This window comes from Cyrtonyx montezumae, unplaced genomic scaffold, assembly GCF_038088225.1.
Source record: "Cyrtonyx montezumae isolate F1298 unplaced genomic scaffold, pur_monq_1.0 scaffold_2, whole genome shotgun sequence".
Lineage (NCBI taxonomy): Eukaryota > Metazoa > Chordata > Aves > Galliformes > Odontophoridae > Cyrtonyx > Cyrtonyx montezumae.
In genome coordinates this window covers 29,625,056-29,652,209 of record NW_027071936.1, presented here as the reverse complement: position 1 = coordinate 29,652,209, position 27,154 = coordinate 29,625,056, and the positions used below count along the sequence as shown (strand labels likewise).

The following is a 27,154-nucleotide window of genomic DNA, read 5'->3' as shown; positions in this document are numbered from 1 at the left end:
ACATTTGAGTCTTTGCTTGCATTACTGTGATGGGAAGGTCAAAAGCAGTTAAAATAAAGCTCTCTGAGTAAATATATCATAGTTGCTGAGTCCAGTACAGCAGTCTCTAGGAGATGGAGCGGAGCAAGAGCCATGGCTCGTGTAAATCTGTGCACATTTTGCTGCAGAAGCCGCAAGAGGTCAGTGCAAGCTCGCCATGTGAAATTGCCTGCGGCACAAGGCTGACCAGCAGTAGCAGACTCCCTGCTCAGCTGCTTCCTTGGAGCAGCTTGGCTACTCAGGTCACCAGTTTCAGCGCACTGAGAGAGATACTTTTTATTTTGCAGCATGGAGTTAAGCATGTGTCTACAGCATGGAATCCATTACACGGGAAAAAAAAAAAAAACAGAAAAAAAAACCGTCCTGTTAGTGTGGAGTGGGCAGAGCAGAAGGATCCAGCTTTGGGAAAAATATCACCTCTGATGACATTTCAGGTAACCGTCTGTGAAGAGTCCTATCTATTTTCAAAAACACTGTTGTTTATAGAATCATAGACTCAAACAATCACAGAATGGCTTGAGTTAGAAGGGACCCTAAAACCCACCCAGTCCCAACCCCCTGCTGTGGGCTGATTGCCACCCACCAGTTCAGGCTGCTCAAAGGCCCCATGTGACCTGGCCTTGAACACCTCCAGGGATGGGGAATCCACAGCTTCTCTGGGATCTTATTTAAGTGCAAACTGATCCTGTCACATGCCAAGAGAATCATACCAAGTTGAATATTCAGGTCACTTTATTAAAAGGGCCAATGGCCTGAGAGTCTTCAATTTCAGGATATTTTACTAAATATCCCTTAATTTCTCACAAAGGTATCTGAAATTTATTGCTGTAAATCAAAGCAGAAAAAATCAGCGCCAGCTCCTGCAGCACTACCAAACTGTCTGCTATAGAAGCATGGAGGGATCATGCAGGTATAGGGTGCTTTGGGTGAGCAGAGCTTGGCTCCCCGTCTACATGACTCCAGTAATAGCTGGACATTTATTGCTCAGGCCCAGCTCCCGTTTCTGCAATACCTTTTGAATAAAATGTTACATCTGAAATTACTTCAATTCCTGCACCTGTTCAAACCTGTGCTTTCTGCACAAACCTGGGTGAGCATACCAAGCAACTTATGGTCCTAAAGACACTCCTATTTCTCTCCAATTTTTCAGCTGATTGCACTTCCACTGCTTGGAGACACTCTCTGTCACCTAGCAGCCCATGATTACCTGATGTGAAACTGCCTTCTGCAAGTGTGGTACAGTTTCCTAGTGAGAAGTGCACAGTGGAAGCTGGGACAACACCATCCCAGAGGATGAATTTGCATTTCTAGTGGGCAGCTTGTTCAGATTCTTCACTTGCAGGAACATGTGTACTGGCTGGAAGCAAGGCATCGCCAGCGGGGCTGAGTGACAGTTTCAGGTGGATCAAGTTCCAAACTCAGAGACACACGCTGTGAACAACTGAACAGGGAAGAATCTTTCCAGAATTTCAGTATCTCCTAAACAGCTATTAACTTGTTCGTTACTTTACACAGGAGTGCAGTTCACAATCCAAATCAGAATGCTATTTTACATCCTGCCTTTGTTCTCATCTGGCTTCATTATTCCAGTGTACTTATCAACTAGAAAGAAATTCAGACATCTTCATCAAGGAGGTCAAATCTTCACCTAATTTCCATGAAACCTAGCATCAGTTATAAATGTGATGACCAGGCATCAAGAGAAGATTTTTCACTTCAGAGTTTGAGACACTATTGTGCCATGCAACACCACCAAAATGCCACCGCCTCTGCCACAGAAGTGGCACATAACTGCCACCCATAGCACACAGTGCTCACTGTGCTCTAGGACCCTGCTCAGAAGAGTTTGAGTCTTGGATAGCTGAATGAGAAGAAAAATGCAATTTATAAGGTCCAACACTGAGAGAAGAATATGAAATGATACAGTAAGTATGTAAGTATATTTACTCTTTGTAACGCATGCTAGATAGCTGAACTCCTCTTGAAAGAGTTATTTGGTATTAGAAAATCAGCATTATGCAAGGACATAGAGCTGAAGAATGTCTTTTTGTCAGAGGACAAAAAGGCAACTTATTATATACAATTTCCTACTGTCCACTTAGATATATAATACTGTGCAAAAGGTAAAAAGTTCTCTCTCCAAGCAATTGTTGTGTTGTAAGAAATGAAAGTCTTCAAGTCTTAGATTTCACAATTTCTCTGTGAGCTTCCGAGCAGCTTGATGTATCACTCAAGTTAGTTGTGCTTAGCAGCATACAATGAAGAAGTGTCTGCTGTGCAGGGACACCAGGACACAATGTGAAAAATGTCTGCATGGCACAGCAGCACTGAGCAAAGGCGTGTGGGCAGCTCAGACAGAGGCAGGCTGCGATTGCTATGCATTCCTTCCATGCCCCCAGCTTCTGATTCTTCACTTCATAATTGCATAATAACAACTCATGAGTGCTATTTCTCATGCTATTTTTTTTCAACTTCAGTGCTTTCATTACTCTAAAGGCAGCATACGAGGGCTGCTCTGAAATTAATGCCTCCTATTTTATGGTGTTGCCCCTCGATGTCAGAGGTGGATGTTGGTGGTAAGGCGGTAGAGATTGAACTGTCCTGCCAATACTGGTCCACTTTATTGCTGTGTGACAGATGGCAGCAGATGACAGTCTGACAGGATGGTATCTGGTGTAGAAGTGATATGGAGCAAACGTGTGTCACTGAATTCCTCTTTGCGGAAACAATGGCATCCGCTGACATTCATCAAATCTTGCTGAACCTTGAGGGAAGCCAACTAGTGGATTTAAGCACAGTGAGGCAGTGCGTGGTGCATCAGCAGTGGTGACAGTGACATGAAAAATAAGCCACATTCCAGATAGCCATGCACAGCTGTCACCTCCATTGGCACAGGTGTTTACTAGCACAACTTGCAGGCTCTTTTCACCAGTCCATCACTGGTGAAAATGCACAGCTAACGGTGGTGTCTGTGTTGAAAAATAGTGTTTTGTAGCTGTGAGTTTGCTCTATCAAATATTATTGTTGTGCTCTTTTTATCTGTTATAGTTTTGGTGGAAATTTATAGGAAGATTTTGAAGCAATCATAATGGTATCTGAAGCTCAGTGCGCTTTGCTGCAACAACAAACTGTCTTCATCTGTTGCTGAGGATTGATTGTACACAACTCTAGCTTTAGTGGCAATTAAAGGGTGATTAATATTTTGCTGGTAAATAACAAATTTTGACTGTATAATTCTTAGTAGCATTTAATCATTAGCCAATTTAACACAATGATTTAATGGAAAATACTACAATCAAATACAGCATCTTAAAGGTTCAAGATAGGCAAAGTACACCTGGAACTTACATGAAGGGCATTTCAAACTCCATCACACAGACAAGAACCTTTCCTCCTTGCTAAATTACTCCCTTTTCATTCATTGGTTCTCAGCAGACAATCTCATCCACCTGGGAACCCATCTCAGAAGGGCCTCTTCTTTCTTAACGTTTACCTCAAAAAAAATCCTACCCTGACAGGTGTCCCAGATCAGTGGGAGATCAAGGATCACAGCCCACCATGGTCCACAAGAGCCTAAAGGGCTTTTTACATAGGACCATTGTTTATAGGACCTTGCGATAACTGATCTTAGTCAAAAAGTTTTCCACTCTGGACACAAGCAGTTGAAGCAATTATTAGGTAAGATAATAATTTGGTGAGCTAGTTCTGGAACATTTTCTCCTAGTTGTGCTGTTCTAATGCTCTCTAGCATGTACTGTTTTGGTACCCCATAGATCAAGCTGTGGCTCAAGCAGCAGGAATTCCAGTCACAAACAGAGAGAATCTGGTCATCCCAACTCACTGTATTTCATGCAAGGTCAAAAATGGTAGTTTATCTGTAGATCACAGAGTGACCTGGGAGGCTGCACCACCACATCTGTTCACAAGAAGCTCTGGTCTGTAATGGCTCTTACAGAAAATCTGACTTTCTTCTGGAAAAATGCTTGAATAAATGAAGTGGAATAAATGTCAGTGTGCTCTTCAGACTGCTTATCTGGGTACCTAACCATGAGAAAATAATACAGTAGCTGATCTCTTTCTAGGTGACTTGTGGTTCGGTCTCCTGTATTTATTTTATTATTTTATTATTTATTTATTTATTCGGATGCTGTATTTATTATGAGGTTATCATCTTTCACTAGTGATGGTGTTTCATCAATTTGTGCCATCAAGAAATTTGATCAAGTAAGTTACTGTCATGTAAAATATGGAGATGATGAATAGCTTTTATCACACATTTGTGATTTTTTATTAAAATTAATTTATATTCTCAGTTTCAGTAGAACATCCTCTAAGTGCAGTTTTTCCACTCTGTTATCCTTACCATTTTCTTTCAGTTTGTAAGTTCTAGTAATGCTGGGTGGCAAGGCTGTCAGCCTTTGTTAAAGTTGTTTATGTTTGGTGCTCCAATATAGTGTTGTCTGAAAAAAAGAGTACTTTCTGTTAGCAAATATGAATAGAATGGTGCCTAGGAATCTTTAACCACATAAACATATATGTAAACAATGACAGGATGCTTACGTGAATGCTCTTTCACCCATATCTAACCCTAGCATTAAACCAATTTAACATTAGGAGGTTTTTGCTTCATAGGGATGATTCAGCTTCAATTGCTATGAAGTAGGAAGATTTTTTTTTTAATGTATCTTACATTTTATACACAAAAATTTTGCTTCTGAGTACTGTTCTGAAATTTGCCAGAGATGTGCATGTGATCGGGGTATTTTTAAAACAAGTAGAACTTAGCTTCTTTAAGAAGAAGTAATTAAAGAAAAATCATTAGTGTGTTGGTATTGGGAGTCGGGTGCTATAGTCACATGACCTTCAATGACCATTACAGAGGAGTGACCACAGCACAAGAGCATTCTATATGGTGGCTGTGAGGAAGGGTTGGTGGGTTTTTTTTTTGTGAATGAAGGAGTATGTAAGGACTTGTTTATGGAGTTAAGGGGGGGGGGAAAACATTCTAGGAGATTTTTTTTGTTGTTGTTCTGAAAACCTTGAAAACAAGGGGTAAGGACCTAGAAGAGCTGTGAATGCTGGCTGGGTGTGGTAGGTCTGATTTACTCCTGTGTGGTTGCAGCTTTTTTGTGCAGGGTGCATCTCTCTGGTTCTGCCTTTAATAATTTTTTTAGCTCCAAGTGATGAAAATACATGCATGATTTTATGAGGGTCTGGACTATCAAATGCATGACTTAATGGGACACATGATCGACACCAAGTTATGATGCATGACTAATGCTGATTCAGTCTGTTAAGTAAGACCTACTCCTTTAACAATTTGCTTACAAGGTTAAAGGCAGTGCTGCTTGCAGGCAGGTTTCTACTCAGGCAAAGGTTAGTGCCTGTGAAACATCAGTTCTTTCAGCTGTACGGAATACCATAGCTATTGGCACATGAGTTGTGCCAGACAGCGGGTTCTGTTCCTTCTCTGTTTTCTTAAGAGCTTGAAGCCTCAAAACTCATGAAACGGTATATGGGAGAGATTATGGACCACAAGAGGCTGCCTCATAGAGGCTGTATGTTTTGTATGTTTAGAGATCTGAGCTACTTGTCTGTTTCTTGATAAGCTTGGCCTACAGTAGAAATTAACTAAGTCTGCAAAACAACCTTTTACACAAATATCATTTTTGACACTTGTGTACAATGACAGAAGACAGTCTTGTTAAAGAATTGGTCATCTTTTGTAGGATAAACCCAATTGTTCTGAATTTTCTGATCTGTTGCTGTTAATGGTACCTCCTGGCAAATGCTATAACGTAAAGCAAAGAATTAGACTGTGAAATTCAGATCCTGTCATTTGAGGCTCAGCTTTCTGGCTCAGAAGGTCCAAGAAGCCATTTCCACATTTGGAAATGCTGACCAGAAGTTGTACAGGAACAGCTGTTTGCAAACAACATTGAGGACTTTATTTTTCATTGTGAAGCAGAAAAATCTCTTTTGAGCTTGTGTATGCATATGTTTCTCAAAACATTGCCACTGAAATACAGCATGCCTCTATGATAATGCTGTGGCCAGTCCTCTTTACTGTGACTCTATATTGCAAAAGGGGAATTTATTTATTTTTGCAGGAGGTGTGGGGCTTTTCCTTTTCTTTTACTGTTTGAGATATTATTCTATTCTTAGCAGCCTGTCAGTTAATGATTTGAGGCCAAGTTATAAAGCAACTGAACTGGAACTTCGAATTATTTATTAACCTGAAATAATTGGCATTAATCATGTAAGGAGACAAAACAAACTGTAGTCTTTAAGGACTCAAGGATCATCGTATTCCCTGACTATTCAGAGAAAAAAAAAAAAAAAAAAACCAGCAACTTTTATTTAACCTGTTCATAAACAAGTTGTGACCTTTTTTTTTTATTTCCAAGGCACATGAACTACCAATACTGAGAAAGATGAGGAACTATACTCACTCTGCATGTGAGGTTTTATTATCCTATGAAATGGATAGAAATATTCATTTCTGTAATAACCATTGCTTTGTGGTCCTAAATAATTTTTTTCCTATGCAATTTTTACTCCCAGCCTGCACCAATCAGCTTCCACAAAGTGCTTATCAGTTAATTACACATGACTTTACTGAGATGAGAAAGTCAGAAGGGGGTCAGCAGTATGAGTAGTTCAAATGTGAGAATGAAAATGACACACCAACCTAAGCCATGTTTCCCAAGTATAAAAATCAATCCATGTGGTTTAACTGGAAGTGAGGACTATAGTCTTTCATTACAATATATATTTTTTTTACTGCTTTGGTATCTTAATTTGAGAAGATTGAAAGAATCTAATTAGTAAATATGTAGGGTTTTCAAAGCCTTGCCTTTACACTCACAAGAAGTATCTGTTAACAGCTTACCTGAATAAAAAAAAAAAAAAAAAAAACAACGACCCCACCACACACTCCCAACAACAGCAGCAGCCAAACACATTAAATGTTGGTTGTTAGCATGAACACTGAAGGATAAATGTCACATTTTATTTTAGAATAGTTGGATACCTCCTGGTACCAAATGGCTTCATGGTGTCAGCCTCCAGCAGGGTGGCCCAGCTGTTAGATATGGATGGATTTTATTTTATCTTGGTTTAGGAATTTGAAAGTAGGCTGTGCTTTCTCTCTACTCTAATCCAAGGCTGTCAGGAGAGTCCTCAGGTATCTGAAGGTGCAACAGGAAAAATCTTTTTAAACAAGTTGAAGTTGTATGGATTTGTGTTAAACCATTGCAGGAGTGGTGGAGCTTGATGTGAAGCTCCAAGTTCACCACAGTGTGGAGCTTCTATGCTGTGGTGAATTGAGCAAAAATCCTTCATGTTTACTTCTTCTTGTGCTTTGAGAGACTTCTCAATATTATACCAACCTATAAGATCTGTGTATGTATTTTTCAGGTGTAGGACTAGAGGCTCCACAGCGTGGGTTGTAATCCCAAATATCGGATACATTTTGTTGCATGTATATCTCTCTAGCTCGAGAAGAGCACATCAGAGGATAATGACAGGGCTGGAAAGGAAATATTAACAGGTCTTCTAGTCCCTGACATGAGGTGATATAAACCAGAGTCAACTTGATATTAATCATGGTCAGTAAGACTAGCATGAAGGTAAATTCAGGTCCAGTATTTTTCATACTCTTCTCTCTTTGGCCCAACAATGTTTGGTCTTGAGCTTGATCCTGTGAATAAATTGCTAAAACTGGATGGATAAACAACAGGAGCTTGGAAGGTTTGTTAGTGTGATTTTTTTTTACAGCTTAAGCATCTGTTTATGTGATTAGCCGCTTAGCAATTAAGTTAAGTAATGGTGCTTTCTCTTGCCCAGTGAATAATATTCATAAGATACTGAGTGGGTAAGCAAGAAATTGAGTTTAGAGCTGTTTGTGATGAAATGATCAAGATGTGTTGTCACAGTTTTTGTCGTAATGTTATAAATCCATATATTTATACTTAGACATCACCTGGTTGTATGCATTCTTTATTGCACTAAACACAAGAGACTTCTGTATATCCAGAGAAGGAACAACCACGTTATCCAGTGGAGTAGAAAACAAACATGAGAAGAGTTTAAAGCCTTAGCAGTGCTTCAGCACAGGATGTTTCAGGGTGTACTCTGTCAGCAAATAATTAGCGAGCACCAGCAGGTTGCCTCTCGTTATGGGGTTAGTGATTAAAGCGTTAACTGGAGCCTCCCGTAGGTGCAGCCGTGACTCAGTGAGTGCTCCCTCAGCTGCGGGAGGAAGGAAAGTGGGAAGGTGAATGCTCCCAACATGCACCGAGGTGTGGGGAGTGTCCTGGCTTTCCAGCACTCCCAGTTTGGTGAGCAAAACAGTAATTAGGAGCCCTGTGAGTTCCGTAGAGAAGCAGAGGTAGCTGTCAGCTAGTGCCATGCTGTCATGCTTCTTCCAAGGTACGTAGTACTCCTTTGCTTTTGTTCTGCTAATGCGCACAGGTAAGTGAAACGTAAAGGCTGGAGCTGTTCTGCTAGCTGCATTACCTGCAGTGTCAGGGGAAAGCAAGGTCGTTTGCAGTCATCCAGAACTTGAGTCAGATTATTTTCAGGTAATTATGGTGCCAGAGGGAAGAAGAAACGTTTGGTCAGTTGGAAATTCTTTAAAAAAGTTCCTAAATTTCAAGGTGGCTTGTGTGAGTCCCTTGTGATAAAGGAGGCAGACCCCATGCTGCGTGTCGTTCAGTCACCAGTAAGGTCATAAAGACTGTGTGGTGACCTTGGCTACTCTGTGTGGGGAGCGGAGGCTTTCTGGAGTGACCTGAAATAGAAAGGAACTTCATGGCAATGGGTGCGTCATGTTTGAAGTCCGCTTGGTGAAGATCTGCTGTGCATTTACTGTTTGTGCAAAGGGAGGGAGCCTCTGGGTGTTGGGGGGCCATGTTCACTGATAAACAGCAACTTGCTTTTGGTTTCGATAAGTAAAGCTGGTCTGGAGCTGCATGAGCAGAGGGATTGCAACGCTTTGGGTATTTGAGTAGTGCAGTGTGCTTTACTGTAATAGTGAATTTTAAAATGAAATGTAAGAGTAACTGGAAGACTTAAACTAAAGGGCCTTATTTTTCAGTGGAAAAAAATGGAAGTTTTTGAAATAAGTAATTTCTTGTGATTAGACATTTGCTTTGGCGGCAAGGACATGTGATTATATATTTATATATGTGTAAAAGACTCACAGAACTAAAGCATATGACTGTGAGATAAAGATTGATCAGCAATATTCTGCTGATACTGGATTTCCTATGTATATGAACAGATCCTAAACTTTTTTAGAAATAGATATTATTCAAGAATGGTCTAAATACAGGCACTGCTGAGTTTAGAAAAGTAAAATTATTTGTATTGCTATCATTCTTATAGAGTAAAACTCATTGTGCTGTATAAAATGTTATGTGTGTTTTGCTGATAGCCAAGTAGATATGATTTTGTGATTAAATAGATAGCTGGGCCTTGTTTGGGGTTTTATATGAGAAAATGAGAATGCTCACACAATCCTGATTTCCTGTATTATTGGAATAGCTTTGGAAAGCACAGGTTTAAAATGCATATAAATCCTTAGGGCTTTTCACATTTTAAGTTCTTTTTAACAGTGCTAGGAGCTCTGCATAGCACAATGCTTGCTCTGCAGTCCCCATCTTAATCTATGATTGTGTCAAGAAACACATCCAGGCTGTTGCACATGGCCTCTTTCATAGGCTATTAAATATGAACTAAAATGCTGCTTTGCTGCTTAGCTGAGCTTGTGGGTCAGGTGACCTGTGTTTGCAGCTGCATCCTTTTATCCTGGTGTTAAAATCTATGCGGACTTTTGCTCTTACTTTGATTTGTCGCTCCTCCTTCCCTGTCCTTGTGCTGCTTCCCTGAAGCCAAAAACTTAATAGTAGTGGTACTTAATGAAATTAAATGAGTTCTTTTGTCTCCCCAAGTGCTTTGATTTTTTTTTTCTTTAAGGCATAAATCTTATAAAAAAAGGAAAATTCTATTTGCTTGTCAGATTTGTCATGTATCCTTGTGAGCCTTTTGGTCCTCTCACAGCTCAGCGATTGCATAGTTGTTTTTTTCCCTGTTTTTGTGGACTTCTCTGATAGTTGCCATCTTCCTCTGGAGGTTTTCAGTTTGCATCTGCTCCGTTTCTTATTTACTATTATTTTTTTCCCCTTTCTTTTTTTTTTTTTTTTCCCTAACAAACGTATATTAGGCTTTGGGCAGCCTTCTCCCAAGCATTAAGTTTCTTCTTTATTAGGTCTCAGGCCATGATATTGGTCCTTCCAAGGTCCAGCTTTCAAGGTCTTGCTTCCCTGAGGGAGTTCCGGGGTTCTAGCCCAAGTTAATCTAAGGAGAAAATCTGTCTGACAGGAAGTGAGTCAGGAGATACCGTTGGATTGGTGGCCATAGCTATGCATCGTTGAGAAAGGTGGAAAATTAACACACTTGGATCATACTTTAATGATATTTACTCGCTTAAATGATGCTACTGGTACACATAAAGAACAAATTAAAGAAATGTAGCTTGCAGACACGTGCAGATCCCCAAGGGATCTCCTGCTCTATGACAGGAGTATGTAATTTTCAAATTGGATGGCAGCTCATGAGTTTGCTCAGCTGTTGAGGAGCCTATGGGTGTGGGCTACCCCATCCCTCATGTTGCTCTGGGATGTGCAGATATAAATGTATGGTGTGAGCCTAGTGAGCAGAGCTGCTTAGATGAAAATGACTGGGGGAGGCAATAAGCATCAGCTGTGCTTCTGTGCCAGCTGCAGGTAACAGCTTATTGAGCTGTGAGACAGGGAAAGGGGAGATGTAGGTTATTTCCATCACTGAATGAACTTCAGTTGGTTTCATTGTTAGTGCTTTAAGGTCAACCAGCAGATTTAAGGTATGCTCAGGATTTGTAAGGCAAATACTTCAGTAAGAACCTAGCAGAACAGGTGGTTCAGGAGTAATCTCCTTTTTGTGTTTAAAAAAAATAATAATAAAAAATCACTCGTGTCAGTCTGTAGAGGTCACCTTTTTCATTCATATGAGTCATTTCACAGTCATTATGTTGGAAAGTCTTCAGCAGTGAGCAAGAAGCAGTGCCAGAGCTCACTGGAGTGGCTGCTCTGGCTAATGGTGCCTGAGCTCCCCACTATTCCAGGCAAGTTTTTTCATGTCCTATGGAAAGATGCTTTAGTGTATGCTCAGGTATTCAGGTGCCAATATATATGAGCACCTCTGCATCTTTTGAAACTGTTTTGAAATTAGGTTAGAGTGGGCAGCTGTGTTAGAGATATTAGTAATCTGCTTAAAAGCAGATTTCAAGGTGTGGCTAATGGTTACTGAATTCACCTGAGAGGCCAAGAAACAGCAGCATCAGACTGGAGTGCAGCAATCTCTTCCTTTTAAATAAACTCATCCCAGTACAGGAGTCCCTGGGCTGTTTCAGTAAGTGGATAGATTACACCTTTGCCTGGATATCTGCCAAGACACAGTGGATTTATAGAATCTTTCCTCATGCTGCTCATGTAAAGTTCATCTTAGTAGTGACCTCATTTGATTTTTAGAGATTGTGTAATAACTTATGTCAACCCTCTCTCCTATATGTTCTGTGGGTGGAAGATAATGTGAGAACTTCTAATTTGCCCATGTTTTTCACAAGTGATGCATCTTAGACTATGACGACCTTGATGTCCAACTTTAAAAGAGAACCTTGCTAGTGTGGAATCACTTTTTCCTAACTAGATGTGGTTTCTACAAGCTTTACTTTCATTTCTAACTTGATTTCCTGAACACTATTAGCCTTTACCATAGACAAAGTGATTTTCAGACATCCTTTACAGGACTGGTTCTGTGAGGTCTGACATCAGACTCAGGACATTCTCCAGGCATATGTGCTAATGAACATCAAATGCTACTAGGCAGATCCCTCTGTCACCGTGCTTCAGTTAGAGAGAAATTAAAGTAGAAACTAATGCAGTCCTTGGAGATTGTACTGCTTGCATTATGAATCTTTTTCCCATTTGCTACTTTTTGGGCTGAGATTCAGATTTTTTTTTTCAGTGTAGTACCAGTTGTCAGTCTTGATTTTTCTTTTCTTTTCTTTTTGGTTACTTTCCTCAGTTTACCTTTTATTCTAATACCTGAGGGTGAAAGAAAGCAGCCAAGACTCCACCATTATATTACTAAAGAATGCACTGTTGGAGTCTCATGAGTCCGGCTTTTTGCCTGCACAATGTGCTGAAATCAGTACGTGGAGATCTGTAAATTGTATTGCTACATCACTTTAATTATAGTCTTGCTCACAGTTTAATACTTCAGCTGGTTGTCTTGTGTGCTGCAGCATTCTGCCTGTGATCAACACTTTTTCTCATCTGGTCTCACAAACTGTGTTAAGGGTGGTTTGCTGAGTCACTTTTTTTTTTTTTGTGACCCTGGGCAATGCTCTATCCATAATTAACAAATGAATCCTTAGCAGTAAATGGGTTTCAGTCTACTAAGTACTGAATAGTAGTCATGGAGTTCTGGAGTATTCCCAAAACTACTGGAAAATGTAATGGTGTATGTTGTATGTAGGATTTAAACTACTGTGATATACCTGGTGGGAATGACCTATGGCTTTTTTCTTCTAGGACTGAAAATTATTTGGGTATTAAGGCTACATATTAAGTAGCTGAAGTGTGGTTTATTTAGCCTTTAACTTCAGTGTCTGACTGGGTTTTGCTTTGCAAAACTATGGCTTTGTTGTTGTGCTTACCATTCAGCCTTTTAGTGGAATTGGTGAAAATATTTTTTTCTTTTTGTTTAGTTTCGTCTCTTCCAAATAAATGAAGAAAGTGACTATGAAAGCACAGCATCTGCCTTCTGTTGCCATCAATGAGGAGAAATTTATAACCAGGTAAATTTTTCAAAACAAAATTTAAAAATGCAGTACATTTGCTTTACTCATTGCTATCTGTTTATTCACTAACAGGATCCTGTAGCAGCAGCTGTTCCTACAGCTTGCTTTCTACAGAGCATTGTTAGAACAAAGTGATCCTTTATTTGGATTTCAATTTTGGTCATGGATTTTGCTCATTAGAACAGCACCTTCACAGTCTACTGAAATTAAATTTAAAATTAGGGAAGAAGATCTTTCTGTCCTGGAAAACTGTTGAAATGGAGTTTAGACCCCAGTGTTTAATATGAGTTCCATGTGTTTGAAGCGTGTGGTTTGGTTTCTAGCCACAGATGGTGAGGTTCCTTTGCTGAGCAAGGTCTGTCAGGCTGTCAGCTCTGTTCTGTTGTGAGTAGTAGTTCTCTAACTTACTTAGAAAAGGTTTGGAACTGCACATGAACTGTTTTATGTGAGATGTTTTTCTGCAGTTGAATCTGTTAGTAACTTTCCTAATGTTGCACTAAACTCCGAGCCCTTCCAGTGCATGGTTCCATCACCTTCACAAGGGATGGCTTTTCCCCATGTTGTCAAGAGCATAAGCACTGGAATAGATGGCAGTTTTCTCACATCATTTCCAACCCTCCTTACATTCCTGTAATGGAAGAAGCTAACTACATGTTCCCAGGGATGGAGTCCATGGTAGAATTCTTGGTGCTGCTCTAGTGCTAACATATGAACCCTAATACTCCTATATGGGTTATAAATAGCTGTTGATTCTCCTTTTTTAAGGAAGGTCATTAGAACTCTGCCCAAAGCATGCAAGCAGTAAATACATCTCTCCCTTTTTTTCATGAATATCCCTTCATGCTGCTACTATTTTAATATATAGTGGTTTCATGTCGGAGGTAATTATAAATGTGTTAATTTTCATGTATTTGGTATACAAAAGCATTGGAAATTGGTAATGGGGCTATTCAGCCTGGAGAAGAGAGAGACTGAGAGGAGATCTTGTGAATGCTCATAAATTTCTAATGGGTGAGTGTCAAATGGATGAGGCCAGGCTTTTTTTCGCTAATGGCCAGTGACAGGATGACAGGCAGTGGCCACAAACTGGTACCCAGGAAGCTCTATACAGATATGAGGAAGAACTTCTGTGAAGGTGACAGAGCACTGGAAGAGGCTACTCATAGGCTGTGGAGTTTCCTTCTTTGGAGGTATTCAAAACCTGCCTGGACATTTTTCTGTGCAACCTACACTAAGGATCCTGCTGTAGCAAGGGGTTGAACTAGATGATCTCCGAAGAGCCCTTCCAAACCCTAGGATTCTGTGATTCTGTTAAATGTTCTAGATGAACCAGGTCACCCTCCTTCTGTGTCAGTCATGGTTATAACTACTGTTCAAGTTTCCTTGCCTTGGGCTGTGAGGAAGGAGTGTTTCAGGATTCACTAGTAGATTCCGTGTGCACTCAGACTTGCTTCCAGTGCTATTTGCAGGCTGTAGTCCTCCTGCACCTTGAATTGGCTGTTATGCAGCTCTTCTTCTAGTCATACCACGCAAATCTTGCTGATGTGGTAAGTCTGATGCTTGGGATTTGTATTATGCAGATTACATTTACCTTGCTGAAAAAATCATCACATCTTTAAGCATAACAGCTATAAAAATCCACAGATAAATGCATGGGTCTCAGGTGAGAGGAGGACACAAGTAAACCTTACAGGATTAGTGAACATGTGGTATGCTTTTTGTGGTTTACCACGAGGGCTCTTGACCTAACTACTCCCTTGTATCCTGCCTTCATTACTGAACAAACTAGTGAAGCTGCACTATATGTTAACCTCTTCCTGGTTTGCCACTATGTAGTTCTTCCAGATACTTAGTGCTGGTTTTCATTAATTGCTGTGTTTGACTGTTGTCACAAAGGCACACTGTAAGGAACAGTGTGGCAACACCATGGAGCTGCTGAATTTTCTCACAGCGTAACTCTGAGGATATGGCCATCTGCCTCTTTGTTAGGGCAGTCTTAAAGCCCTCTCAGCCAAGATGTGCTACACTGACTCAATCTGGTGCTTGTAGGCTGGTGCATGTGTTACTCTACATAAGAAAGTAAAAACTTTCCTATGTCTCTCCACTACACCAGAGCAAAGTCCATGTGAGCTACTGTTTAAACCCTCTGTTAGAGTTTTTCTAATAGCTTGATGGTTCATCACCACTAATATAAGACTGAAACCTGAAAGATTTATTTGTGTAAACTTCTGTGGAAATTAATGCTAAGATCATTCTGGAAAAGGCTAGAAACTATATAAAGATCTTCAGAGCATGCTCTGCTGCAGGTTGAACAGAGTCCATTTCACAGACTTCTGGGTCATGGCAACCCTGTCTAGTACAGGTTCTGGGATATAAGATCAAAAAGGACTTGGGGATAGAGATGTCTGGTAAGCTGGACATGAGCCACAGTTGTGCCCTCACAGCCCCAAAACCCATATGTGTCTGGGGCTGCATCAAAAGATGCACGCCAAATGGGTCAAGGGAAGTGATCCTGCCTCTCTACTCTGAAAGGCTTCAACTGGAGTACTGTGTCTATATTTGGAGTCCTCAGTATAGGGGAGAGATAGACCTGTTGGACTAGATCCAGAGGAGGAGCAAAAAAATGATCCAAGGGATAAAACACCTCTCCTGCAAGGACAGGCTGAGAGAGGTTGGTTCAGCCTGGAGAAGGGAAGGCTCTAGGGAGACCTGAGAGCAGCCTTTCATTATCTAAAGTGTGTTGATAAGAAGGAAGGGAGGGATGGACTCTTTAACAGGGTCGCTGTGACAGGCAAGGGGAAGTGATTTCCATCTGAGAAGGGAGATTTAGACAACTGTAAGGAATAAGTTTTTAATGATCAGGATTGTGAGGCACTGGAACCAGTTACCCAGAGAGGTGGTAGATACCTCATACCTGGAGACTTTCGGTGTCAGCCTGGACAGGGCTCTAAACAATCTTATGTAGCCGTAGATGTCTCTGTTCACTGCAGGGGACCAAATATGAGTTGGAAAGGTTCCTTACAGAATAAAATTCTATGATTTTATAACCCTTGCTAAATCACTTTGCTTTTAGCCTGTGACTTCTATTGCCTTTGCAACCAACATGGCCTAAGAGACAGGCCTCACAGGAATACACAAGTCTTCGAGTATTCTTAATCTGATCTCAGGCAACTGACCTCCACAGCTTTCCACCTACAAAAAGACCACCAAAGTAACAGCTGTCAGTGAAATGAGTGCTTGAGATATTAGGCTGTGAAGTGAAGACTTAGGAATTCAGTGTCTTACAAGCAAGATCAGCAGGTCTACTACAACATATGGCAATCAAAAATAGGGATCTCTTGCTTGCACCTTAATCTTACGTTGCATCTGGATTCTGCCTGTCTGTGAGGCCAAGACATGCTTACTCTTGCTTACCTTTAGCCAGTGTGGTGAGTGCTTTTCTTGTACCTGATTCATGCCTAAGTTTGTTATTACTTCCACTTTTGGTGGAATGACCTGAATATAGCTCAATAGCTTAGAAGTCTCAGAACCAGGAACAAGTTATTCCAACTCAGTGGGGAGGAAAAAGGGCTTTTACCACCTGCATTTCTAGCATTTAAGATCTAAGTGACTTAAGGTGGATGTTGAAAGCGTTGTTTTGGAGCCCAATGGGCTTGATAAAGCCAGGATTCAGGAAAACAAACATAAAAATTCTCCCAAAATGTTTCATCCAGTTTCTCATTTCCTAAAATTATGTTGTTAATTCCCTCTCTAAATGTATGTCTCATGGAAGTGTTTAATACTTTGCATATATTCTAGATCAGAATGCTGTTATACCTAGAATTTCCTTGGTGAACTTTGTGACTGTTGCAGAACGTAAAACTTAAATTTCTACTGTATGTGGTTGCTACATGTGATTTGATTCAGTGACGTGGCTACAAGTCAGTTTTCTGACTTGAAATTGGTGTAGAAGTTCTAATAGCACTTCTGATAGTATTCTGGTCTGGAATGACTTCCTTAAGTATCTGTGTAATTTTGCTTGTGAGATAGCAAATGAAAGCCTATTTTAGTATTTGTTACAATATTTTATACTAGATGATATGAAAAATAGAAGCTATTTGAAAGTAAACTTTGTGCTTTCACTCACCACTGCATGTCAGACCTTGAGACAATCTTGACTGTTAGTCATCTCATTTAATTCTTAAACAACATCAGTGAGGCAGAACTCATGCTTCTCTGTGCAGTTTTTATCCATGCTGGTGGAAACTACCTTCTTGAACTGTCGTTTAAATAACCTTTGTTGTTTAACTGGTGTGGGAAGAATGTTTCTTGATACTGAAAATACTCGTTTGGTTTTCTGTTCAACCTTTTCTGTCTTGAGCTGCAACTTTTTTTTCTTCATGGCTCATAGCTCTTACCACTTCCTTTGCTCTCCTTTGGCATCTGTCAATGTAGTGTGCTCTTCTTCAAAAGCAGTACTAAAAAGCAGAAGCATGTTCACCAAACTCAGCCTTCAGATGTAATTCAAGCAGACTGTCTCTGAGGAGGATGCTCCCCTGGTACCTTCTTGTGTGATACAGCATGGCACTGTCTGATGGTACAGAACAGTAACCAGAAGCCATTTTTGCAATCTCCTCCCATTTCATGTTTGTGCATCACAGTATTTATTGTTTCTTCCCCATCTGCAAGGCACATGTGGGCAGCAGTGTCAGAGCTATAGGTTCCTGCAGCACTACAGCTGTTAGATGTGTAACCTAGCTGGGATGTTGCAGAAGCACAGTGTGTGCACCCACAGACTGCTTCGGATTTGCTCTGTGCAGCATTGTCACAGTAGAAGGTTATGCTATGCTTTTTTTAATTGTAGTGTGGTTTTCTGTTTGAAATCTGAGATGATGGGCTTGGTTATAACTCTTGCTTGTAGATGGATGTTCTGTTCATTTCCATCCTTTCTCCTCTGAGTAAAGACTTAAAACTGTAATGTTGCAAGTAGAAAAAAAAACTGAATTATTTTGTCTAGGCACACTGTAGTCATTTTGAAGACGGATGGATGTGAAAACAAAAACACGTTGAAAACTACCATGTGGAGAAAACAAATTGTAACCTAACTAAAATCTTCTGCAACATTTTGTATGGGAGTGTTATTCTTGTTTGCTTCCTGCTATTCTAGCTGAAGTTCAAAGTACCTGTTATTCTAGGGCAGCATTGTTAACATCACTTAGCACCAACTAATTCATTTCCTCTGTGTATCAGGTCTTTAAAGAAGTAACTCACAGTCAACCCTGTGCCTAGACAGAATTTTACTCCTGGAAGATGTATTAATTATTAACAAACCTATTCAGATGTTCAGTGGGTAACAGAGATAAGAAGCATTGCTCTGCCACGTAAGCCCGGGATTTTACAGTAGTAGAGATGTTTAAAAACAATTCATTTTATTGTGATCTTTTATCCTAGAGAGCAGCTCAGTTCTCTCCTGAAGATCTATAATTCTTACTATTCTGATCAAGAAAATCTGCAACTGTCATATAATCAGGTAAGGATTTGTGCAAAAAAAATGATACAAAGAAGTATAATGTGATAGTTGGAAAAGTATTAATGGGGTGCTGATGTTTAGCAGAGTTAGACTGAAGAATGTAGGATGCACACAGCACCTTGTAATGTTAGATGAAATATATCACTATAATCAAAACACCCCAGCAAATGCTGCAGTTGAGTATGTGAGAAGTAAAACAGGAGTGTTCAGACAAGTGGGAATTTGAGCTTTTTTTGAGTGTGATTCCTTGCAAAGCTTTCTGCAACATGCAGCTCCTCTCCTACCCCTTCAACTGGAACAGTAATGGCTGGGCTTAGTTGGTTTAAAGATTATCAGTCTCTCCTCAAATGTGAACCTTCAGTACAGAGAATGCAACTGTAGGCCCAGGAACATCCCTTCTGTGGAGACCAGAGGAGCTTGTGTAATTGAAGGACTGATGTTATGCCTCTAATACCAGAATCCCTGGTTTAGCAGTCTGAATGTCCTTCAGCACTGCAAAATGTGTTTCTGTTTTACCTCAATTAGAAAGTCTCTTAGAACAATTCTAGGCAAATATGGTATGAAAATTGGAAGTCTTCAGCTGTCTATCACAGCTCATTCTACTCACAGACCTAGTGACAAAATTTGATGTCATTAAGAATGGTAAGGCAATGCAACAGTGTTATTGATGACATCAGTGAAGATGACTTAATTAACATTGTCTTCCTCCTTTGGCAGCAATTGTTCTTCCCCTTTTCTGCCTTCCTAGAGCCCTGGTTACAAAAGAACTACTCACCCAAGCAGAACAAATGGGAATCGATTTCTAATTGCCTGTGATTATAGAAATATCAGCTGGAAATAGCTTCTGGAAGAGTTATCAAATCCAGCCTCTTGTTCAGAGCAATGCTGGCACAAGGTCAGGTCAACTCTGGCTTTAGTGAGCCAAGTTTTGGAAATATCTAAGGACAGATATTTCACAACCTCTCTGTGTGACCTTTTCCAGGGCTGTGCCAGGATCAGTGATTTCAGTGTATTCCTGTTTAATTGAGGGGAATTTTTCCAATTCTACTACCATGCAGTGCTCCTTTATTGTCTCTTTTTATTTTTATTTTTTTCCAGCAAGAAGGAAGTCAACCATTTATTGAAGGAATCTTATCAATATTTTGGGGAGTTCGACATCCTATCCACTTAAAAATTCAGGATGAGAAGCAGATACCCTCTTTTGTAACCTTGAAGTCAACAGAGAATGTGGGCTTGTTCCCCAGTAAAAGGTAATATATTATATTCTGTTAGAAGGGAGGCTGGCTGATGTTTCAAGGCAGCTCGTGAGTGACTATGGCACATCCCAGATTTCCCAAAGGCTGCAGTGATCGACTGTGCAGCGATGCTCTTCACCAGGTGTAACTGATCTGGCCTTCACCATCCTCAGTTGGGCTGTAAGATACATCTTGCTCTGGCTTTCTGCTTGAGAGTTATCAAGAATGTGAAGGAGGAAGCTGCTCTTGTCCATGCTGATAGTTCTGATGCAAGTACTGGGGAATTCATGTACATAGAAATGTTTTTAAAAATAAGAATCTCTACATCCACTAACATATGGAGCAGCTGAAGAAACCTCCTATTGGTACATATTCTATGGCATGAAGCAGAAAGCTGGAAGGTTAGTACTAAATTGTTGTCAGTCCTAGGTTACTTTTTCAGATGCTTCAGGTATGACACCATTGCCTTTCAGGGTAAAGTTAAAGCCAGAAATGAATATTTAGTCCATACAAAATCTGATGCTAAAATACATTAAAGATATAAACAGATGAGTTGATCCTTCAGGCAGCTGCCTATGAGTGTTCTATGATTATCTGAATCCTGCTAGATTTCCCAGATCTTTAAGTAAATAATATTCTAAACACTAAGAACATTTTCCTTTTTGTTGTTGTTGTTTTTAATACTGTTTCCGAAGTCTTGGTTGGTGAATTTGGAATTACTTACGACAAGCAAAAGCTGAGTAATGTGTGATATAGAGCCAATGTTTACCCTGAACAATTCCCTGGTAAATTCTGTACTTAAGAGCTCCTTTTCTTAATTATCTGTTGTCATAGGTTGCATGTAGAATGTGTTTGAATTGTGGGTTTAATTCTGTCATCATTGCAGCTGTTTAGCTTCAGTAAAACAGTCTTCTTCCTTGTCTCTTGCTCTTGAAATTAAAAGGAAACCTCAGAAGGAGTAATCAGCAATGAACCTGAGTTTGAGGCAAATCTGGTTCTCTTTGTTTACTTTTATACTGGGCACATTTGTCCTGTGTGATACAGTCCAGTTGAGCAGTTAAATTTCTCTTTGCCTTTTATTCTTTCAAGAGCATATGACTGGTAGCAGATGTGAGTCTTAAAGTAAATATTAATTCACGATCACAGAAATGTGAAACTGCCCTGACATGCTTTAAGGTATGCAGAACAGCTTGATTGTTTGATCTTAACTGAACTTTCTAAATGCACGGAACAAAACTGGGATAGTTGTTTGGCATGCTCATTGGAATTAGTTGAATGTTGTTTTGACTAGTTTTAGGAAATACTTTATTTTTTTTATATTTTATAAATTTTATATATTTTAACATTTTATATTGTTCTCTACAAGTTGGCTATTTCTTGGTCAGAGCACTAACTGGCCAAAGACTTTTTGCTAGAGGTTTTATTCAATGCATTATGGAAATAATGGTAGATAAAAGGTTGGTCTTTAAAACAGGCATTCTTCTCAAGAGATGGCTTGAAATTCCTGCTGTCCTACAGAAATGATTTGGAAAGCTCTCATATCCCAGAAATCACATGTCCCATGACTGTTTAAATGTCAAAGTATTTTTTTTTCTTGTATTTCTGCATGTCATCCTACCTGTGGTCAATCTACAGCACTGTTATTGAAATATGCAAAGAATTACTGCAAATCACTGAAGGGATGTCATGTCCAACTTTCAATAGGCTCTCACTAGGATTTTGTTGTGTTTGGGATCCCTAGTCACACCATTTTTATTTTTTTTATGAACAGCAATTTGATTATGACATGAACTAAAATTATTGCTTTGTATGCCCCACTGAAGGCTGTAATCGTGTTCTGTAAAGTTTTAAACAGGGTTAGGAATGTATTACCTGGAGCCTGGCTGCAGGTTAAATTAAATTCACTAAGTTAATGAGGAATAATCAACTATGAATGTTTGTTGTTTCAGGGGAATGACGCGATGGGGAGAATTTGATGATCTGCATCATATTAGTGGGGAAACATTGAAATGTTCTGAAGAGAAGCTGAACTCTGAGAAAAGTTAGTGTCTGCTCTTGTGTTCACTAAGATCTTTTTTTCTGTGATTGCAGAAATAATTTTGCATATTAGATCTTAGATATATTTTTTTTAGTCTGTTTGCCATCTGTTACATGTTGTTGAAATAGGGGCTTATGACTGGCTAGTGGAAGTATGGCTGTACAGATAACTTTTCAAATTGTATGTGTTAATGGGCTGCAATTTCACCAAAAAATCATTCCCAAGAAGTAGAAAAAGTACTAACTCTTGCCTGTGTTTGCTGCAAGCAGCCTGTTGCTCTTCATTGTGTGCCTGTGCTCAGTTCCCTCCCAGAAATGTAAAATAAAATAAATCCATCCACCATGAATCTTCTCCCTATGTTGGTATTGGCAAGGAGCAAGATGCAGCTGTACAGTATGCTGATGCAGTTTTATTGTGTCCAGGTTATTTGTGTTACGAAAGCAGCACTCTGAAGTCCAAGAGCGAGCAGGAACATGACTGTGCTACTCTGCCCAGGGCAGTCAGCAGTGCTGCAGCTGTAAGGAAGAGGACCAAGTTCCCCATGATTGCAAGAACAGAAGTTGAAACTCACAGATTTTCTATTAATGGCCACTTCTACAACTACGAGGTATGGATGTAGATGGTTATTTTTCTTTACCTGGGGTTTGGGTACTGGAACAGAATAAAACCTCTCACCAGTTTCTGGACCTACCTTGCATCACCTTATCCAAGGAGCACATTCCCCACTTGGTCCCCCCAGTATGGCCATGGGCCATGTCCTTGGGCTTTGGGCTCAGGCTCCAGGGAAGCAAGTGCACACAGCAACTGCACTGTGTAATCAGGAAGGACAGTAGTCCTTCCTTTCTGGGGGAATGCATTCCCTTCTGAAGACACCATGTGCCTTTTGCTTTATAGCAACAGTGACAACGTACTTGACAGTTCACTTTGTCCCAGAGCTGCACTGGTTTACATTCTTTTAAGTCCCAACTGTTGAGTGCAGGAATCCTCATATTCACGTCCTTTTGTTGATTTTTGTTTTGTTTCTTAGACATCGGTTTTTATTCCAGCTTCTGGATCGGAAACCAAAATAAGAATTAACAGCCACATGAGAACAAGAGAAGTAATAGAACAATTGCTCCGAAAGTTCAAGGTAACTGCATCCTTACAGAAGCCAGTGCAAGTACATTTTAGAAATGTTAACTTAATCAGTGTCCCTCCAGTCCTGTGTGAAAAGCAGGAAATAACTGGAATCATAATACATGAAATAGAGTAAAAAAAAAACCCAACAAAAACACACAAGTGAGCCATAGGTAAGAAATGTGTTGCTTTTATTTTGCAAATGCTTCGTGACCAGATATGTCTAGAAGAGATATATAATTTACAGAGAAGGAAGAACTAGTGAACGGCATGGCTTCTTTATGCCTTCATGCACTACAGGGGAAATCGTATCTTCGGAGTTATCCAGCGCAGATAAAGCATGTTTAATGGCTGTGCTTCCCCCTAGCGACAAGCTCTAGTAATTGTATTTTTCTGAAAGCAAAAAGGAGCTGTCGTTTAACGTGAGTGTCTGGTATGCACATTGTATTGGATGCAAGCACACAGCTCCGGAAAGCCAGTTAAAAACAGCACTCGGCATATCTATTGAGTTTGGCTTTGTTTATTCTTTTTCCTCTTGGAATTTCTAAAAACTAAAAGAAGTTGACTACTATACAGTTGTTCAGAATATGTTGAAAAATCATTTTTGAAAAGGACTCCTTTTTTCTGAGCCTGGTGGTTCAGGTAAGTGGATTGGGAGAGATCACAGGTTATTGCCTTAATGATAATATTCTTAGAAAATCTGATTATTGTCTGAAAAGAAAATTTTATGAAATAGTGATGGATACTGAAAGAAAACTCTGGAAAGATCAGTTTTTGCCTGAGATGGGGTGTGTGTTGCTTCTTTAGGCAGTGTGGTACCATTGATAATCATAAGGCAGTGGGGCAGAGGGACAAAGTTAATGGCAGCACAGCTTTAGATCTAATCCAAACACAGTGTCTTCTAACTTGGCCATAAAAAAAGTCCTAGTTAGCAGATTTTGCTTTAGCATTGAGTTGAGAAGCATGTAGCATATCTGCTGCTGAAATGCTCAGGAAACATATCTGTCAGTCTGAATAGTGTTTTGGTTTTGTATTTACAGATAGAAAACAGTCCCCATGAATTTGCACTTTATATTATCCATGTGTCTGGAGGTAAGTCAGATATCGCCACAGGGTCACTTAATGTCTGTTCATCTTTTGTGTATGTGGGGGTACTGCTCACCCTGGAGTGACAGGATTCATCACAGGCATCTGTCCTTGCTCACAGTGCAGCATTTTGGCTTTTCTGGGACCCCTTATATACGTGCACTTCTCTGATGGAGACAAAAACCTGAATAATTGTATTCTGGGTGCTTTGAGTGCTGTGAGTATGGCTGCTTCTATTATACAAGCCTCAGGTTTTCCTTTAATTAACATCTGCTTGAGATGCTCTTCTTCTGTAACTTCTGTTCCAGATGACCACATAGCATTATTGGGATGCCAGTTCTATCTGGCAGTGTTATGGAACGCTTGTACTGGAGAATTTTTATTTGGAAAAGGGGTTATAAGGGTTTTAAAGAGCGGTAGAGAATACCCAGGTTTGCTCTGAAATGCTAACCTTGTGAAAAAACAGACTAACTTGAACACATTTCATGTGGACTTCAGAATTTTGAGACATAGTCTTGAATACCCCAGATGTCTAGTTGAAAGTATTCCGTTTCTGTAGAAAATGCTCACTCTCACAATGTTACAACTCCATTTGTTCTCGAAAACATAAGTATTATTTTTAACAAAAAAAAAAAAAAAAATATATATATATATATATATGAGAGAATGGGAAAATGGAGGGTAATGTACCTTAAATATCAAAATGTGAATTTGAAAGGATGTTTGGAAATTAAAAAGTTAATTTTGTTTCAGTGAATTACAGCCAAACTGTCTAGCCCAGAACCAATCTCTTAAACGCATACTTGATTACCTAAACTGCAACTCCTTTGTGTTGTATTTTGAAAGATAATGGTATGGTAGTATAAATGTAGGTGCTACATCTTCCTGTGAATATGCATTAGAGACTTGTTATATCCATAATAATTGCACATCAGGTGAAGATAAAAATCTTGCTAACAAACGAGACTTCAATTACATCAAGTACTTGGAAGCACTGCTGTATATTCTGTATATCGGCACATTGCTTTTAAATCCCAGAAAAGAAGCAGCTGAGGAGTGGAGACATTCCCTTACTGCACAGACTCCTGCAGGGGCCATCAGAGAAGGTTGCCAAGTTTTTTCTCATGGACAGGGATGTGGAAGAGGTCAGCAGTGATGTATGTATATCATCATTCTAACAGTTCACAGTATTTTTCCCAGTTAACATAGTCACTAACGGCAATTTCTCATCATCTCCTTGATAGGTTGCTCAATATATCCAATTTCATCTTCCCTTTTTGGAATCAATTCTGCACAGAATAAACAAAGAAGAAGAACAGGAGATTCAACAGACAATTGCAAAGTAAATAGAACGGAAATTGGGGGATTGCTTTCAGTCTAGGAGAATGTTTGCAGTTATAGTTTGGCTCAATAGATTAATGCATTTATGTATGATTGTGTGGTTAGAACACTGCTGTTACTGCTTGCACTAAACTTTGTGAGAATCGCAATTGTTTCTGTAACCTGCATCTCTAAATGAGCAGTTGCTGCAGAAGATTCCAGAGTAAATTCCAGACTACTTATACAAGGTTAGAGTTTTCCAGAAAATCAGGAGCCCCAAGGTCACTTCTTTTGTACTTTGGATGTCTTCTGAGCCTTAGACTGGCACTTCAATTTCTACTTGCTGCTGTGTTATTTCCCTGGAATGTGTAAATGCATTAAATATTGTGGAACTATTTAAGTGTCACTGCATTCAATTTAGATAGGTGTAGAACTTCTAACATCCTCTAAAACTTAATTTCTGAAAAATGGCATGAGTGGTTCTGATGGTAGCTCAGTATTCACAACAGCAACGGATTAGAAATGCACCAGTGGCTCTAAAACTATGAGGTCAAAACCCATGTGAATCAAAACTAGCTGTCAATCTGCTATCTAATGTCCATCGAGTCACTTTAAATAAAAACAGCCAGGGAAAGAAAAGAAAAAAAATAAATATAAGCTATTGCTACTTTCTGTCAGAATGACTTTCATTGCAACATTTTTAACCCATTCATATAGCATGCTAAAATTCAGGTTTAAAATGTTTTTTAAAGGATTTTGTGTAAACACATTCTTTTTCTCTCTCTCTCTCTCTCCTTCTTTCCCTCTCTTTCTCTCTCTCAGATACCTTAAAGAGAAGCGTGTGATATGCCAGCACCTTCAAAATCGAACTTTAAAAAAAACAGAGACTACTGTTTGATGTGAATGGCATATTGCAACTACTACCCACTGCCTTTGGCAAAGGAAAGTCTGGGCTTTATTGAATGCACCATTACTGAGGAGCACTTAGAGCACAAGGGTGTGCAGAGTGTTTCTTTTGACAGTTATGCACCTGAAACTGCACGTGCTCCACTATGGCTGTGGAATACAAGTTGGGAACCACCTAAGAAGATGGACTAAGTCATCCAAAAGACAAATTCGGAATTTAACTTGAAACTTCAGATTGGGAAAAGCTCTGTGATGAGAAGTACAGGGCTTTAAAATCTACTAATTTCCAAACCATTACCAGGAGTTTAGTATATATGCAAAATGTTGCAATAACCAATGTGCTAATCTTGCCAAAAATAAGAAAGTATATGGCTTTTCTTCTATTAGAAAAATGATAAATTATATTAGGAGGATGCTTTTCCATAGAGTTAAGAGGCAAAATGTATTTATGTATCTAAGATTGCAATTAGGCATTACACGTAGCTTACAAAAACACCTACACAAGAGAGACCTGAAAGCCCAGTAGTTTCCAATTGATAGGTACCTAACTCATGTTTGAGTTAAAGTTTGCAAAATATAATTGGAAGTCCTCTGTCTTCATAGCTACTCTGTTTTTAAATGTATGAGCAAATGTATCCCTGATGTGTATTGTATGCTGCAAAGAATTCTCACTAAGTTTTGTGGCATCTGCTTGACTTGGTGCTAGAAGGCACCCTGTGTCTTTTTTTTTCATCAAGACAAATGATTCCATGTTACTTCCTGTGTTTTCTATTTGGAGAAGGAAAGGAGAAGTGTTTAGTGAGAGGTTCAACATTACAGCTCTTGTAGGATGGGCTTGGCATCCTTCTGCAGTAGCAGTTTTTGGACAGTCTGACAGTTGCATAGTGTACAGCATTCCTCTGTCAGATCCAGTGTGGTTCAGTCATGTTGAATAGTTAGTCTCAAATTGTAGAGATGTAAGTAAAATTCAATTTGTGCAGAATTAAGTGCCCTGCTGT

At 39.6% G+C, this 27,154-nt stretch overlaps 1 protein-coding gene across 2 annotated transcripts; it reads left to right on the top strand.

Annotated features, from left to right (window-relative positions):
* The first annotated feature begins 1,890 nt into the window (after positions 1-1,890).
* On the top strand, positions 1,891-27,154 carry RASSF6 (Ras association domain family member 6). 2 transcript variants are annotated; one of them, XM_065736784.1, is made up of 11 exons: positions 1,891-1,964; positions 12,854-12,943; positions 18,377-18,455; positions 19,554-19,705; positions 21,640-21,731; positions 22,151-22,335; positions 22,756-22,857; positions 23,885-23,936; positions 24,969-25,087; positions 25,175-25,272; positions 26,073-27,154. In XM_065736784.1, the coding sequence occupies exons 2-11, from the start codon at positions 12,873-12,875 to the stop codon at positions 26,146-26,148; spliced, it is 1,026 nt and encodes a 341-aa protein (XP_065592856.1). In that variant the 5' UTR covers positions 1,891-1,964; positions 12,854-12,872; the 3' UTR covers positions 26,149-27,154. The 2 variants fall into 2 exon arrangements, with proteins under 2 accessions (XP_065592856.1, XP_065592855.1); XM_065736783.1 differs by lacking the exon at positions 1,891-1,964 and adding an exon at positions 8,353-8,472.

Excerpts from the sequence above, each read along its gene's own strand:
- RASSF6 (XM_065736784.1), top strand. The coding sequence starts at position 12,873 with ATGAAGAAAGTGACTATGAAAGCACAGCATCTGCCTTCTGTTGCCATC. Across the intron at positions 21,732-22,150 it reads GAAGCTGAACTCTGAGAAAA|GTTATTTGTGTTACGAAAGC; the intron begins GTTAGTGTCTGC and ends TATTGTGTCCAG. Across the intron at positions 25,273-26,072 it reads ATTCAACAGACAATTGCAAA|ATACCTTAAAGAGAAGCGTG; the intron begins GTAAATAGAACG and ends TCTCTCTCTCAG.